Below are 15,317 nucleotides of genomic sequence, written 5' to 3'. Positions count from 1 at the left end.
GTATGCTTGTGATGCATGAATGGATTTATGAAGCTATTAAGAAATCATCCTAAGGTATTCTGGCACACATCTGCTCCTCTGCTCTCCTTCTTCTCTGCAGCAAATTGGCACCACAAGTGATTACAAGGTTTCTATGGCCATCAGCTTTAATTTGGAGCTCTGGGGAAGTCTCTCATCACTTAATGTGTGTGTGTGCGTGTGTGTGTGTGTGTGTGTGTGTGTGTGTGTGTGTGTGTGTGTTTAATTTCATCAACTGCAGCTTCTCCTTTTCCTTCTTTTCTCCCTCATTGTTTTGAGACCGTCTGTCGAAGCCCTTTGCTGCTTGGGCCTGATTTAATTAATTAGAATTAGGGAAATATTCAGATTGAAACAGTTCGACCATGGTTTGTCACATGGTTATGAGCCATTATGCCACTCTGCTCATGCCTTTCTTGTCTTTAAATGTTTGACTGTATAAGAAAAGAGAACTTGACTCTCACATACCCAGTTATACATAAACATAAGCTACATATGTGAATTAAATACTTCATACTAATTCTAACAGGTGTGTTCAAACTGGAAAAAAAATGTCAAAATGAATTATTCAAAACTGTCAATGCATTCTAAAAAATCTTGATTTTTGAGTGTATTGTTGATGTACACTATTACATTACATTACATTGCAGTCATTTAGCAGACGCTTTTATCCAAAGCGACTTACAATTCAGTATCTAGTATTCACTATGTAGTCCCACAATGCAATGCACAGAATAAATAGAGGAGTTGCCCACAGCTGCAGGAGGTGGTGGTAGGACAGCTACAGAGTAATATTACATGTTTGGAAAAACATTTAGCTTTGTCATTCCAAAATTGCAGTATTGCACATAAATTAATAAGGCACACGTATTGTATGCCGTTACATATATTTATGATACTTACAAGTTTTGTTCATCAAAGTTATCTTCACATAAACAGCTAACGTATAAATATACTTCAACACGGTCGCATTACTTCAACGTCATCACCACTAAGCTAGAGGCGCAGTAGTGATAGCTGTGAAAAGGTTTAGTCTCAGTTAGCCACTTTTTAAGCAACCGCCTTTTTTAAGACACGTTAATGCTTTAAATGACACAGAGGGGTATTTACTGACATTTATTCCATCGTAGAACAGAACGATAAAATCTCTGGACCACAGACCTTATTTTGGTCATCTAATTAAAAACACATTCAAAATAACCATTGACTTTAAGACAAGGGAACCGGAATGCTAACAAATTTTCAGGGTTTTAAGACTAATTCATTCAGCGCTCTGTTACCAGGGAATTAATTGCTGGTCAACCCTTCTTTACTGCTATTTACTGCCATTACATTTAAAGTTGTGGTGTATATATTTATTATGTGTTTATTTTATCTAAATGTAGGCAACTATAGGCCTTTGAATTTGACCTTCCTGATATTGTGCCATGTAATTAACCCTTATCGCTAAAGCTATAGGCAAAAAACCCCAAAAAACTCTCCTTTCTGGAGGTCAAATGATGATTACACTGAATTATGAAATGGTTCCAGCTAAAACCTTTTTCAAATGAGATATTATTATAATGGACTAGCTTCTCAATTCTTGTAATTGCAAGTTCATATAAAAATTAATTTTACACCTCTTGCACATTCACTGACCATGATGGTTTAATTAACAAGGTCCCTTTTTAGAAATTTGAGTCGTAGAGATTTATGTATTAAATTTGTTTACACGCCCAGTGGTTTCATACTATTGAGACTAATTGCATGGTGTCAGAGGGTATCTCCTCATTGAGTCATGGGACCTTGTCATTTAGAGCTGGCCTGCTTTTATGAAGAGCTGTCCCTGAGAAGAATATTCTGCTTTGACCTTTTCACAATCAAGATTTAATTTTAATAAAGAGCCAGGAAGCAATTCTTATCAAAAGATTGTTGCAGAAATGGACTGTGGGCTTGTATGGGAGAGTAAATGAGTATGACAGAGCAAGCAAAACCGTTTCTGGTGATTGAAATAATGTCTGTTTGACATTGATCAAGCGATAGCAGTTGGTGCTTTGCATATGCATTTTCTAGACTTATGTTTGGGGATCTATTTCGCTTAATTAACAAGCCAGTTTGCAGCCAGGGAATCATAAATCTTGATTGTGCAATGTCAGCAAATTGTCTTTGGACAGGGTTTGTTTACGAAGTTACTGAGGGCAAATCTGACCACTGATAGCTGGTATTAATTAATGTGCGCATTGTCTCATTCCAGTAGTTCAACAGCAATTAAATACACCAACAATCTCTGGTGATTAATTAAGGCATACAATGATTGAGTCTGCGTCTCTGACTCTATGCATAATTATTTATAGTTAAATGAAGCCGCAACCCCATGTCTGATTGAAAATACTGCGCAACCTGCTTGGCCAATTTTTGTTTTTCTCTAGATGTAATGACTTCATTTCATATTAATATCAAAATGAAGTCACTGTGTTGATCATTTCTAAAGATACTGACCTTTATGGAATGATTAAAAACTACAAACAAAATGTGAAATTGCTGCTGCAGCAAAACACCAAGATGTCCTTCTATACTTTTAGTATGTTTGTTTTGCGGGAAGGGAAGAAAGGAATTAATTTGAATTTCATTAACAGTATCATGAAAACCAAAGCTGGCGTAAGAAGATAACGCTTTAGAAAGATAAACAAATTTGACCTTCCTTCAGAACATGCCATCAAGACAAAGAGAGATTTGCAGCTATCGTGTTGGACAGATAGTGTCATCAGTGAGGTGTTTTGTCATCGCATCAACTCATTAAACCGTGCGGCAGGTACTGTTTGCTCTCCTGTCTTCTTATTAGATGAAAACCGCAGTGTGATGACTACAGATACGAGCTCCTTACTGAGCCGTTCAGTATCAGCGGGGAAATTAGACAAGACAACGCAAAAACAACGCAGTGTGGTGCAACGCTGAGGGAACTCATTAGAACACTGCAGCATAAGAGGAAGCCGCATGATGCTTTGCAACATGTCATCAGGGGTGTTGTGAGTGTTATTACACAATCATGATTTGATAGCTTGTGCACAATTACTTCATTCATTTTAAGAATGTTGCCTGATAAACTTGGGAGCCAAGAAGGACATAAAAGAGGGCAAGCTTTGATGCAATACGGTGAACCAGAGCTCATGATCTGCCGTTGTATATTCCCGTATAGAACAATCTGTCTTTAAATTATTTAACAAGATCTTCATCGACATTGACAGGATGCCAATATAGCTGTGAATGTATGGTTACAACCACAGCAACCCCGTATGTTAACATGTTTTTGTAGGAGACAGGGTTGTTTGAAGAGATGATTGGACACATGCACAGTGAGGTTAAAGGGCTGCTTTGAAAGTCTACGAGAAGCATCAGTTTACTGCTTGACATCCTATAAAAGTCAGGTTTGAAGAATTGAACTGTCAGGAGTGTGGCTCAGCTGATACTTGAAGGAGACTTCAGAGACAAAGAGCGGCCGTGTCCGAGTGTCAACAAATGTCTCTCAGGCAGAGCAGGCTGAGGCCATTAACCACGCAAGCATTAGTGAAATTGCCCCGTGCTTCAACTATATCAGAATCATTAACACAAACATTTGCAAATTAGCTTTTCCAGCAAGCTCTACATGAAAACTCTCCATACGGTTCTCCAAATGGTACTCATTAATTTCAAAACACAAAGCTTACAAACGGAAAATACAGTGGACACCTCTTACAGCGATCACGTCTGTCCAGGTCAAATTGATCACGAAGGGGATGATCATTATAACTGTTTTAACTAATGCAGATAACCATCTAATTGACATTAGATTTATTTTATTACATGAATACAAAACACTATTTACTGAATGTTATTAACACAATACAGCTGTTTCAAACAGAGCTTCAAATTACAGTACAAATTAAATTTCTGTACTGTGTATAATTCAAATAATACGGTTACAGTTTATAAAGTATATAAATACATGCATTTCAATACAGTGCATTTATATAATTTGAACAGGGCTGCAAATAAACTGTAGGCCATCAATGCCTAATATAAAAATAAAATGTACCCAAAATGAACACTGTAAGCAGACTACTTGATTAGTACAAGCTAATTATTCAAACAGCTTTTGTGCAGGAATGATTCTGTCCAAAGCTTTTTGATCCCTATAGGCGGTAGATCACTGTAACCACGATCACTATAGCTGTTTCCTCTGTGAGGTGAGGTAAAACTGGTGGGTTTGAATTGCAGTGTTTCTCACTAAAAGTGTGGTTCAGACCAGTTTGATTTGCTCTCTCATTGTCTAGTGTCCCATGGGTACTTCTGTCTGCAGAGCACCTGTCTGAAGCTCGGAGGAGTAACCTCTGCTTTTATCTCAATAAAACAGGCAAGCCAGGCAGCCATTATCCAAAGCCCTTTACTGCTTTTGTTTACCTCTCTATCATGACTTCACTTTCAGCAGACAAATTCAACCCTGATGGTGATTTATTAACTATTAAATTGCAGCTAAATCAAACTCATCAATTGTATGCATGAAGATTGACACGAAGCATATTGCCTGCACTTTAAACGGTGTGTGATAATATTACAAAACATGAATATATTTCATTCTTTAAATGTGTAAAACTTCAACACAATGCGCTCTATGCCTAAAGCAGAAACCGACAACTTTTTTTTGCATTGGAAGAGGGAAATTTGCAATGCAAATGTCTTTTGGTTGCACATCTACATGCACACAAGTACCCAAGACATTCCACTCACAGCTTTGGCCTTTAAACATGTTTAGGCTGATGAAGCATTTTCCCGTTACTGTGACAGTAGCACTGCTTGGTGATTCATTGTGCTTTGCTCTTTTTAAGCAGCTGTCTAACTGCACCACGTTATGACCATCTACTCACCTCTCTCTTGCATTTAACGGCTACAAATCTTCACGCTGTAACCGTCCACAGCTGCTCTTATAGGTAAAGCAATAAAAAACAATATCCAGTATATGTCAGTTTGGAAAATATGTTTGTGTTAGAGTAAAAAATGTTACTCACTGAATATATTCCAGCAGTTGGGCTTTTACAGCAGAAATTATCTTCTCATATATAACGCTCTGAAGTTTATGGAGGGAAAATCAGCATGGTTGTATTAACAGGGGCCCCGAAACCTCTAACCTCAAGATATGTGTATGAAAATGAGTTATATGGGTACCTGCGATGCCCATGAAGTCTGGGGCAAATACATATAAAATGTTTGCATGCAGTATACATTTTTTATTTCTCTTGTGGAGCCAATCAGCCCAATTGTATTCACGAGTGATGATAATAGTCTCCATAGTAGCCATTTCACATATTCAGACCATGTTTTTAAAGTCAATGTCATTGTATAGAAGGACCTGTTCTGACTTATAGATAATCATAGCCACGTGCAACTTTACAACCACAAATAGGAACCTAGGGTTGCCAAGTTCTCGCCATCCAATCGTCGAAAAAATGCAAAAGTCAAAAGTGTCAAAAGTTTTTGATACCAAATCACAGTATGACTTTTTGGGAGTTCCTCAATGTCTTAGTGACTAAATGTGGTATTTTGGAGGGAGTTTTTAAATCAATTTTCTTAAATATTGCCCTGAATCTGTGTAACAAATGGTATCATACGTCTGTGCAGCGACAACTTATGAGATGTAGATCAGCATGGGAATGGCCATCAAATACTTAGTTGTATAATGTTCTAAGCCCTTATACTTTCAACATTTCAATAGACACCTGAGCAAAGCAGTGTTTATTAGAGATGCAAAACTAGAAATGTTTTTACACACAGTGTTGAACTGCTTCTCAAATTAATCTTCAGATTCCCAGATGATGTGTACCACTTCTGTGTGGCATATACTGTTAACCAGCTACCGCCCCCCCTAAAAAAGACAAAAATATGTCAAAGAGGATTGAAGTAGAAGAGGTAAAAACTGCTCATAAGTAGAATTCTGTTGATTGTCTACCGTAATGACCTGTTATGACCACAGGATGGCACTGTGGCTTTATCTGTAAACCCACGGAGCCGCTCTCCTCTGATCAGCACTGAAAACTTTGAAGAAGACTCAGATTCCCCCCAAGGAAACCATGAAACACAAAGTTGTGAGAGCTGGAGCTGAGGCGATTAAAAAAAAGTATGACTGTAAAAGAGCTGGTGTTGTGATCTTGTTTCCTGTGATCCATATATATTGAGCAAAAGGGAGAGTGATGGCTGAGCGGGGACTGCAGCACCTCAGTGGCCCTGCAGATGAATGAAGATGCAAATGGAGGGAGGGGGAACTTAAAGCCTTCAGTGACACTAAGCACACCCCAGAGGCCCCGGTGCAGAACGCTCAGCCTCAGCACATCAAGGACACAGCGTCTCTGTCTGAGCGGCCTCTTGGCACGCATCGCATCCGTCCATCTACGTTTTCATCCAGACAAACACTTGACTCCTTATGCTGAGCTGAGCCAACGACAAGAGACAGATGTGCCCTCCTCAGACATTCCAGTGTGATAAGCGGCTGTGCTGCTCTGCAAAAACCCAAAAGAAACCATCTGAAAAAAAAGAAGAAAAAAAACTCCTATTTTACATGAGAATGGATATGCCTGGAAACCGTACCCTCACACGTTGGCTTCGCCTTGGCTGTAAATGTCAATTTCATGTCAGATTCTTTCTCTATTCATCCATGAATCCTGTGATTGCTTCATCCCTTTGCATGAGAATGGCTTGAAATGAACATTGGCCTATTCTGGTGCTCATTTTCAGTGCCCTGTGAATGAAATGCATCGTAAAGGGCCAGGAAGCAGACAATCACATGATCAGGCCTCCACTCTATAGAAGATGAAATTGTGCACTGTACTGAATGTTTCTGAAGTTATTCAGTGTGCCTCAACATGCTTGAGGTGTTTTATAGTTTTCTTTATCCACTAAGAGCTGCTCCCCGGTGGGACCTTGGCTATGCTAAGGAGTGCCACAACTATGATGTAGGCCCCAAGTGGCATGTTGTTTCTGCGAGTCATTCAGGCATACGGTACTCTGGCTTTCCTCTCCACTGGTTACAGAAATACAGGTGAGCCCACAGCAGGTGAACCTGTCATAGTCAGCACCTGCAGGATCCTAACAGCCAGCAGGGGAAAACTGAAGGACAGAGGAAGTTTTGTTGTGAAGAGTTCTGCTGCGCCACCTGGGAAGCTTAGTAATGAAGGTGAAACACAATGTTGTCCTAAAGCAGGCGTGGCCAATCATTTTTGATTGTGGATCATGTACAGTGGCTGTCATTATATACCCAACAAGGCAAAACAGTTTACCAGTTACATTACAGTAGTTTTTTGTGTGCCTACATATTAAAAAAAGTGCTGCGCTTAAATTTAATTTAAATCAATTCAATGCTTTTAAACTCTCATGCAGTGCAAGGCCTAAGTGTTCACTCGTGTTGTTATGAGGTCAATTTATTATACGTTTATTTAAATTTATTATAAATATGTAATAAAGCTATATTCTACCTTATTTCTAACAATTCATTCTTTTTGTAGTTTGGCTACCCCAGACCTAAAGACATACGGTTATATAAAGAAACTGTCACAAAATGTCATCACTACATGTTACTGGTTTACCACTATACAAATACATTGGTTTATGGATTTGATTATTAATAAAGAAGAGCAATGTGAATATTGAAGAAGAACATGCATTATTCTATCGGTCATTATTTAGGTACTGACTCAAAACTCAAATCCATGATGTCTTTTTGGCCTTTCAAAGCGTTGCTCATACAGTTCTGCTTGGCACTATAATTTGTTTAAATGTTGATTTATGAACTAATTGTCTGTAATTGCTGCTTAGTGCCACTGTTAATCCAAGCTGTCTGCCTCCTGAAGCACATTAGGCCAGATTTGTATAATGAAGTAATTAGTTTAATTACGAAGAAGAAAGTAGGGATAGCGTAAGAAACTGGGAACAAGAAGCCAGAAAGTACCCCAGTGCCATGAGCTTGTTTTCTGTCTCGCTATTATGAAACATACTCATCAGAGTATATGAAAATGTGAGCAAATCACTTTCTTAATTAAAGCCCACACATGTTCACAAAGTTAATTTGATATGGGCATTTTTATTTAGTTTGTTGTCTGAGGCCAGTTCCTGGACCTACTTCGCCGCAGCATCTCACACATCGAGTTATTTCAGCTTGCTAACAACCCTTGCTTCTTCACACGTTAAAAATATATAGCTCTGTGTTTTCTATTTGGCTTCTGTCAGCCGCCAGAAGCTGCCATCACAACCAAGACTGCTCCATTGTCTGCTAGCATTGTCATTGTTATTAGTCTTTTGGATTGCCTGTGGAGGTATCGGCAGGCTCCGGGGGAAGCAGGCGCCAGGCTGGATAATTAGTTGTTCTTCGATGCCAGACGGGCACATTGCCGTCACTTGGAGGGGAAATGGAAAGTGGCATCACTATCACAGTAACACCGGAACAACCTTTGGTGTGAGGGCTGGGTTCCAGCGCATCTGTCACACCACTAGTCATCTACCCACTGGCGAGACAATAAGGCTTACCAGCGTAACGATACACAGCATGGATAATTACTTTATCTGAAATGGCATTATTCTTGTCATGTTTGTCATAATTAGTTGTGGTGTGGTGGAATCGATATTGAGTGTCTGTGTTGGCTCGATTATTGTGGACAAAGAGGTTGGAAGATTTTGGCATTTTCATTTTTCCATAAAAGAGGCATCTGAAAAACAAGTACAAAGTCTTTTTTTTGCCTTTATTTATGTATGCATACCAGTTGTTCATGTACTAGGGCGTAATGCTGACTACTTTTTAACTCAAATCCATAAGCTGCTTATATTGCAGCCTATGACTTCCATTGACCTGCATTTCCAAACACGAGCTTGCTGCTGGCGACCCTGGGGTGACGGCTCTGCTGGATTCTACGGGAGATGTGTATGACGACAAAAAGTATAGAGACGCCTGCAAGCAAGGTCCCTCCGAAGCCCAGCAGGATGCCATACAAGAGGGGCAGAGCTACATCCAAAGGCCCCTTCTGGTACAGACCGACAGGAGCCCGCTCCACAATCAGATCCAAGTCCCGCCATGTCAGATCCCTCACTAACACACACACACACACAGCACAAACAGGAAAGGAACCGTAAAGCAATTTTACAATCATTAAAAACACACAGAAAATGCTGAGAATGAACTACTAGGCTATCTATTAGAGCTACTTCGAGATCATATTAACAATTAAATGGTAGACAATGAGAGAGCAAATCAAACTGGTCTTAAAGTCACATCTCATGGTAGCCTGTGCATGTTGGATGACATAACGTTACTTGCTTTCCAAACTTCTTTTAAATGGTTCAATACCGTTAAATTGGTTAGCGTGTTTGGTTCCGTTGCTAAAGTTGAAGCGCTAGCTGGCTTGTTTTGCCTGCAATTTAAGGTTTGTGATTCAGCTCTGAATTGGAGCAATTTTGTGTGTTGGGCATTGTTGAGAGAGATAATAATGATTTGGAAGCCAGGGTCAAAACAATTAATGGGAGCCCAAAACACTGAGTATATACTGGTAAATGCTACGTTTTAAAAACGTTGATAGCATTTAGCAATGGACCATAACATGACATGGATTTTTGTAGCGGTAGCTCACTGTGGGTGTGATTGGCTTTGTGAAAGACTCCCCTTAATATCACTAAATAGGCTTAAGTAGACTGATAAGAGTCAGCTTTGAATCAATTTGTCATCATTTCTAAGCATGTAGGGATTGATTTCATTGATGAGTTACAGCCATAGACTGCGCTTCTGTTAAATCAGACTTCCACAGGGAGGGATATATTAGTGTACGGCTCAATCGCTGCCTGTCATACCAGCTAGATCATAACTGGAAAATTCCTGGAAAATGATCTTTAGAAAAGAGTGTGAACCCCATGTAACCATCTCAAAGGACTGTGGGAGCCTTTTTGTCAAGTTTTAACTTGAATGAAGAACCCGGGAGAATACAAAAAAAATGGACAGGTGATAATTACTTTTTTTAATTTTTAGGTATCCTGGGAAATACGCCTCATATAGTGAGAGTGTTGATGTTGAGAAGTAATGAGTTGGAAGCATGCCTACGGCCACCAATCTAATCGGGCATCTCATCTAAACACTTAATAGAATCAGGGTTCAGTGGAACATTATATCATTTGTCATTCAGACAGTCTCCAGAGGGATAACCCGGAAATCTCCTCTTGACATCAATAGCCAAAGATACTTGGGCTTGGAAATGTAAAGAATCGGTTCACCATCACTAATTCTATTTAATAGTGTGCCAAACTAATGTGACTCTTTCAAGCTTTAGGATACATTACCTCTTCTTTTTCTGACCCTCCGGGCTTTATGCTCTCGGTCTTTTGAGTCTGATTGTTCCGGTGGGGAGTTTAAAGAGTTGACAAATTTGTGGTAATCTTCAACGTAGAGTTTAATCCCCAAGACTTTGTCCTGGTTGATGTTCTTCCCCACTTCTGTAAAAACACAAGCACATTGCCGCTCTAAAAGTATATCTCTGTCACTTCAAATGCTAAACTTGCATGTATTTCATTAAGAAAAGAGTGAACATTTGAATCTAATTGTAGTTTTCTCGCACTAAACACAATCAGTTCTGGCACGAGAGCAACAAGCCGTTCTTGGGTTCAGAATAAAACAGAATGAGTCCTTCAAGTTTCTACGTATGAGTAGATCTCTTCAGAACTGCAATCAAGTGTAGGATAATTGCTGCATTCTGCATCTACACAGTCGTTTTCATCAAAGCCACCACTGCCCCCCTCATGTCTTATAACTCATCTCAACCCATCCTCTCCTTGTCTTTTTTTTTTTACTCCAAAGTTGCTAATGAAAGGAGCAGATGGTTTGTTCTGTGGCTGGTGTCAGCTCCACTGAGTCCTCTGTCAGATCATTTACACCTCCTTCTATCAAACGCCACTCGGCTGTGGCGTTGTGTGCACACTGGACTGAAACGCATGCCAGAAACTGGCAGTGTGCAAAATATGCCACTTTTGAAGTTCCAATTAAAACAAATCTCAAAGTAATGAAGCAATTACGCACTGTTGTTAGAGTCTTGAGGAGGCCTTCTTGACCGAAATAAACCAATTTTGAAAATACACCGACGCGTACCCAAATAAGCCTTTGTTCCAATTTCTTTTTGTCAAGGGACACACTGAGACGACACTGTGCCGTACATAAAAAGTGAACCATTTTAATTTGAAACCCATTATCTTAGTGGCACCACACAGAATTATTCTATTTCAAAATCCAGAAGGCAGATGTGTTCTTTCCGTCTTGTTTCTCACCAATGGCAATGTCGGTTCTGCCGATGTGCTGCAAGGCGCGAGAAAGCCTGTCGTAGTAGGTCTGCTTGCCGTACTTCAGCATCCAGTCTGTCAGGGCCGTCCGGCACTGAGCCTCACTATCTAGTAAACACAAAACATATGGCCCTCAGACATGAAGGTCTCTGACAGTCAGCTTGCTGCCAGGAACTCCCCAAGCTGAGCTGGATGTGTGAGAATCAGTCTCTGGGTGGACTTCATTTCTACCTTATTACAGCCAATGGCATATGGCTCAGAAAGCATAGGTTCCCATTTTGCCAAGTCTATCTGAAAACACTATTCACATGTACTTATGTACGCTACAATCACTGTAATTATTCCCCCTGGCTATCATACTGGCCCTGAAGAAATCCCTTCCTAAAGCAATTTCAATGTAAGTGATGGGGGACAAAATGCACAGTCCTCTTCCTGTAAAAAAAATGCTTGCCAGAGTTCAGCTGAAGCAAATGTAAGGCTTCAGTCATCCGTGTTACGTTCTGGCACTGTGTCCAGAGGCTTTTTGTCTGAACTGAACTTTTAAGAGAATCTTAGTTATAAGATCTTTATTTTTTGTTGCATCTATTAGCCTTCGGGTTTGCCCTTGTTTAATTCATTAACGTTTAGTGTTTCCTGTTTTATTTTGTAGGTTCACTTCTCATGTGTCATGTTATGCTTTACTTCCTGCCTTTGGCTTTTGCCTCCTTTGTGATTGTGGGCCTTGCACGGATTTGTCCCAGCTGTGTCCAATCACCCAGCTGTCCCTGTGTATTTAGTCTGTGTGCTATCCATCGTTCAGTGTCAGGTCGTCTGTGTCTGTAACTTGAGTTCCTTGTTCTATTCCGGTTTGTTCTCAGTTAGTTTTTGTATTTGTTTTTCCCTTGTCTTAGATTTATTCAGCCTGCACTCTCAGTTTTATACTCTGGAACGAACTTTGTAACATTGAAGCATGCATCAACCTGCCTGGTGTCCTGCATTTGGTTCCTCTTTGAACTCTGAGTGCGTAACAGAATTAGACAAATCAATTGAATCTTCCGATCTTTTTTTATTATTGAGTTTCCTCTCAAAAACTAATGCAGCAATGTTTCCTCAGTACATTTTAACAGACCAACCGTTTACGTTTTAATTACATTTTTACACTTTTACTCAAGTAAAATTTCTAATTATTCTTTCCGTCCATGGGCACAGTTTAGGCATCGGTTAAAAAATAAAAAGGTCACATCTTTGTTAATCACTGAGTTTATGCACCACTTAACATGCCAAGTGACCCAAATCAAATTCACCTACAAAGTTGGGTGAACGACAGGATCATGATGGATCTAGATGAAATAGTAAATGCTAATATGTTCACGATGGATCCGCCAACTGTGCCTTTCGACATTCGCTTTAGAACTTCTCCCCTCACTGAGGTGTGTGAGGCCTTTCTGCTATTCGTGACAGTCACAGCTGTGTCGCAGAGCCTCACTCAGCTTCAACACTTTTGTGAATTTGAGGAGCACAGTGCAGAGAGGCTGAAGTGAACTGCTTACATTTTGCATTAGGAGTGAAGAGCTAAGAGGCTGAACCTGGAGCAGATTGTGGAGGACTTTGCGGTACACACAAAAGTCAGACTGGTGAGTAAGAAAACAAGCGCATTGATCTGTTTTTGCTTTAATTTATGTGTTTGTGGACTGCTGTTGAGTTTGTGTAAACATCTGTGTTTGCTGCCTTGGCAATGTTTTATTCTTCCATTAGAGAGGCAGGATAATCGATTTATGCAGCCAAATAAGGCTTGTTGCATCCGCCGTGGTGTACGTAGCTCTTTTTGTGTGTATTGATGATTATTTTGTGCAACTATCTGAGTTTTGTCCTCTTTTCTGATTAATTCTCTTACGGTTTTACTGAGAAAAGTGGTTGTTTATTTGTAATTGATGCGCAGACTGCAAATGTTTGTCTATAGAAAAGGAATTTATTGTTGCTCGGACATAAGAGCTCTTTAGTGCGGTTCACACCTGGGGACGGCATAATGTTGTTCCACTAGTGTGTAGTTGACATGATAATGCTCTTTATTTAGCAGCCTTTATATTTTATATGAATAATCCCATTTCACAATATTTTTTTAACTTAATTCTATTCTATCATATATATATAACTTACCAACCCCTTTTTAAACACAGTAATGTTTACTCAGAGTACATTTTAACTGATTTTACTTTTATCTGAGTACACTTTTACGCAAGTAATTTTACTTTTACTTGAGTAAAAAGTAGGAATACATTAATACTGATATCGGGCCGATACTGACTCAAATATCTAGATCTGGTATTGGTGACAATGGGGCCGAGATATTCAATTTAGTTCTATGTTTATACGCGATATAGTGTATATTATTTAAACTTTTATTAAGTTTTGACCAATTTGTTGATGCATTTTATTTTGTAATTCCTTTTATTTTTAAAGATTTTCTTTGAAGTTGCTGGTGTGCATTGTATTATTTTAATTATGAACAACAATTCAGGAAATTTGATCTATGTATTTAGTTCTGCATTTTTGTTTGAGAAAGTTAAGAAAGCAAAGTTTAAGTGAAGCCTGATGTTGCATCCCTCGTAAAAAAGTCTCTAGTAACAGTACTTTTACTTGAGAAAAGTTAAACACAGACATTGGAGATCAATCATTTCTGTGATCTACAGTGCCAAAAGTGTGTTTCAGACGATGATGAGTATACGGACCTGCAGCAGGAGAGGCGTCTCTCTTGACTCGAGGCTTAACATCTAGTTGATTATTTTCTGGTGAGAGACGCTCAATGTGCTGGAAGATGTTCTCCTCTGGGTGAGAGAGGGCGAACACAAGGTCCTCGCACTCCTTAGACGTCAGCAACTCCGCTAAACGCTCCAGCTGATGGACACCAATGTCGTCTGCAACTAATCAGCCACAAAACACACTAATTACAATAAGTGCTAAAATAACTGTAGGAAGAACACCAGTTTCGCCAACAGGACCAAGGCTTGTACTCAACCGTCACATGACAGCATGACCATACAGTACAATGTAAATTCCAGTTAATGAAGCGTAATGCTGGTGCCTAACAACATTTCTGCAGCATGCGTGTGCTTTCAATTAGCGAGTGCTGCTTCTGTGGTGTGAACCTGTCATATCCTTAGAATAGAAACTGAATAATCAACATTTTACAAAAAGAGAACCAAGTTGTCAGCCATTTCAGTCTCACTGTCAGTATCGTCAGCTGAATTCATAAAACACGCTGGCTGCTGATGGCATCTGCTGTGGAAACATTTGCTCTCACCTGTGTCCTCTCCGAGGGTCGAACTCAGAAGAAGAAAGAAGAAGAAGAAGAAGAGACAGAAATTCATGTTAGCTGAAGTAGTGTAGACTCAATACAGGTGCTGCTAACAGGATATGAAGTTTATTTTCAAAACTTGTTTTAGAATGTGTTGAATGGTGTGGAATGTCTTTTTTGAAACAGCCAATCACCATGCAAGATATATACATGCTGTTGTATGTTATGGATGCATTATTTTCCCCAGACAATTTGTAAATGATAGACATTTTGGAAAATTTACACGAGGGCTGTAATACTTCTTACGGATTAGTCAACCATTTTTGATTAGTAAAGTAATTGTTTCTTTATAAAATTTCCAAAAATCATAACAAAATCCCATTCAAAATATAAAACTGCTTATTTAGTCTATATATTCAATTTACAATTATATGAAACGGTGAAAAGCAACATTTTACATCACATTACAAATTTTAGTAATGTGATATTGTCAATGAATATACATAGAGATGAATGTAAATATGAGGTGCATTGCAAAAAATGATTATACATGTGTGACAGTTGTTTTAAGTAATACAGCTGTTCATGGTGTGACGTTCACATCTGTTAACCAGACCACACAACATATAAAGGTCAACTTCTTGCTATCACAGCCTGCACATCGTCTCTACTCCTCACTTTGCTTTATTTCAAATTCTTTTGAACTCAGAGGCTTTAT

The 15,317-nt window shown here is 39.2% G+C and overlaps 1 protein-coding gene across 1 annotated transcript; it reads right to left on the bottom strand.

The window, feature by feature from the left end:
- Positions 1–1,824: 1,824 nt before the first annotated feature.
- tmdd1 (transmembrane and death domain 1) lies at positions 1,825–14,672 on the bottom strand. The gene is made up of 7 exons (XM_068733646.1): positions 14,606–14,672; positions 14,034–14,225; positions 11,314–11,433; positions 10,336–10,488; positions 8,877–9,097; positions 2,271–2,279; positions 1,825–1,854 (listed from the first exon to the last, which is right to left on the bottom strand). Exons 1-7 carry the CDS (start codon positions 14,670–14,672, stop codon positions 1,825–1,827), a joined length of 792 nt encoding a protein of 263 aa, XP_068589747.1.
- Between the last annotated feature and the right edge of the window lie 645 nt (positions 14,673–15,317).

The sequence above is a fragment of the Cebidichthys violaceus genome, unplaced genomic scaffold (genome assembly GCF_023349555.1).
Source record: "Cebidichthys violaceus isolate CVI_PGR_0920_01 unplaced genomic scaffold, fCebVio1.0.p SCAF_6, whole genome shotgun sequence".
NCBI classification, from domain to species: Eukaryota; Metazoa; Chordata; class Actinopteri; order Perciformes; family Stichaeidae; genus Cebidichthys; species Cebidichthys violaceus.
Note: the sequence above shows the minus strand (reverse complement) of the source record. Positions and strands in the feature narration are given on the sequence as shown.

What these genes read in the sequence shown, in the direction of transcription:
- tmdd1 (XM_068733646.1), bottom strand. Translation starts at nt 14,672, where the DNA reads ATGAATTTCTGTCTCTTCTTCTTCTTCTTCTTTCTTCTTCTGAGTTCG. An exon ending in GACCCTCGGAGAGGACACAG is followed by an intron (nt 14,226 to 14,605) that starts GTGAGAGCAAAT and finishes GTGGCTGATTAG; the next exon opens with TTGCAGACGACATTGGTGTC. An exon ending in AGACGCCTCTCCTGCTGCAG is followed by an intron (nt 11,434 to 14,033) that starts GTCCGTATACTC and finishes TGTGTTTACTAG; the next exon opens with ATAGTGAGGCTCAGTGCCGG.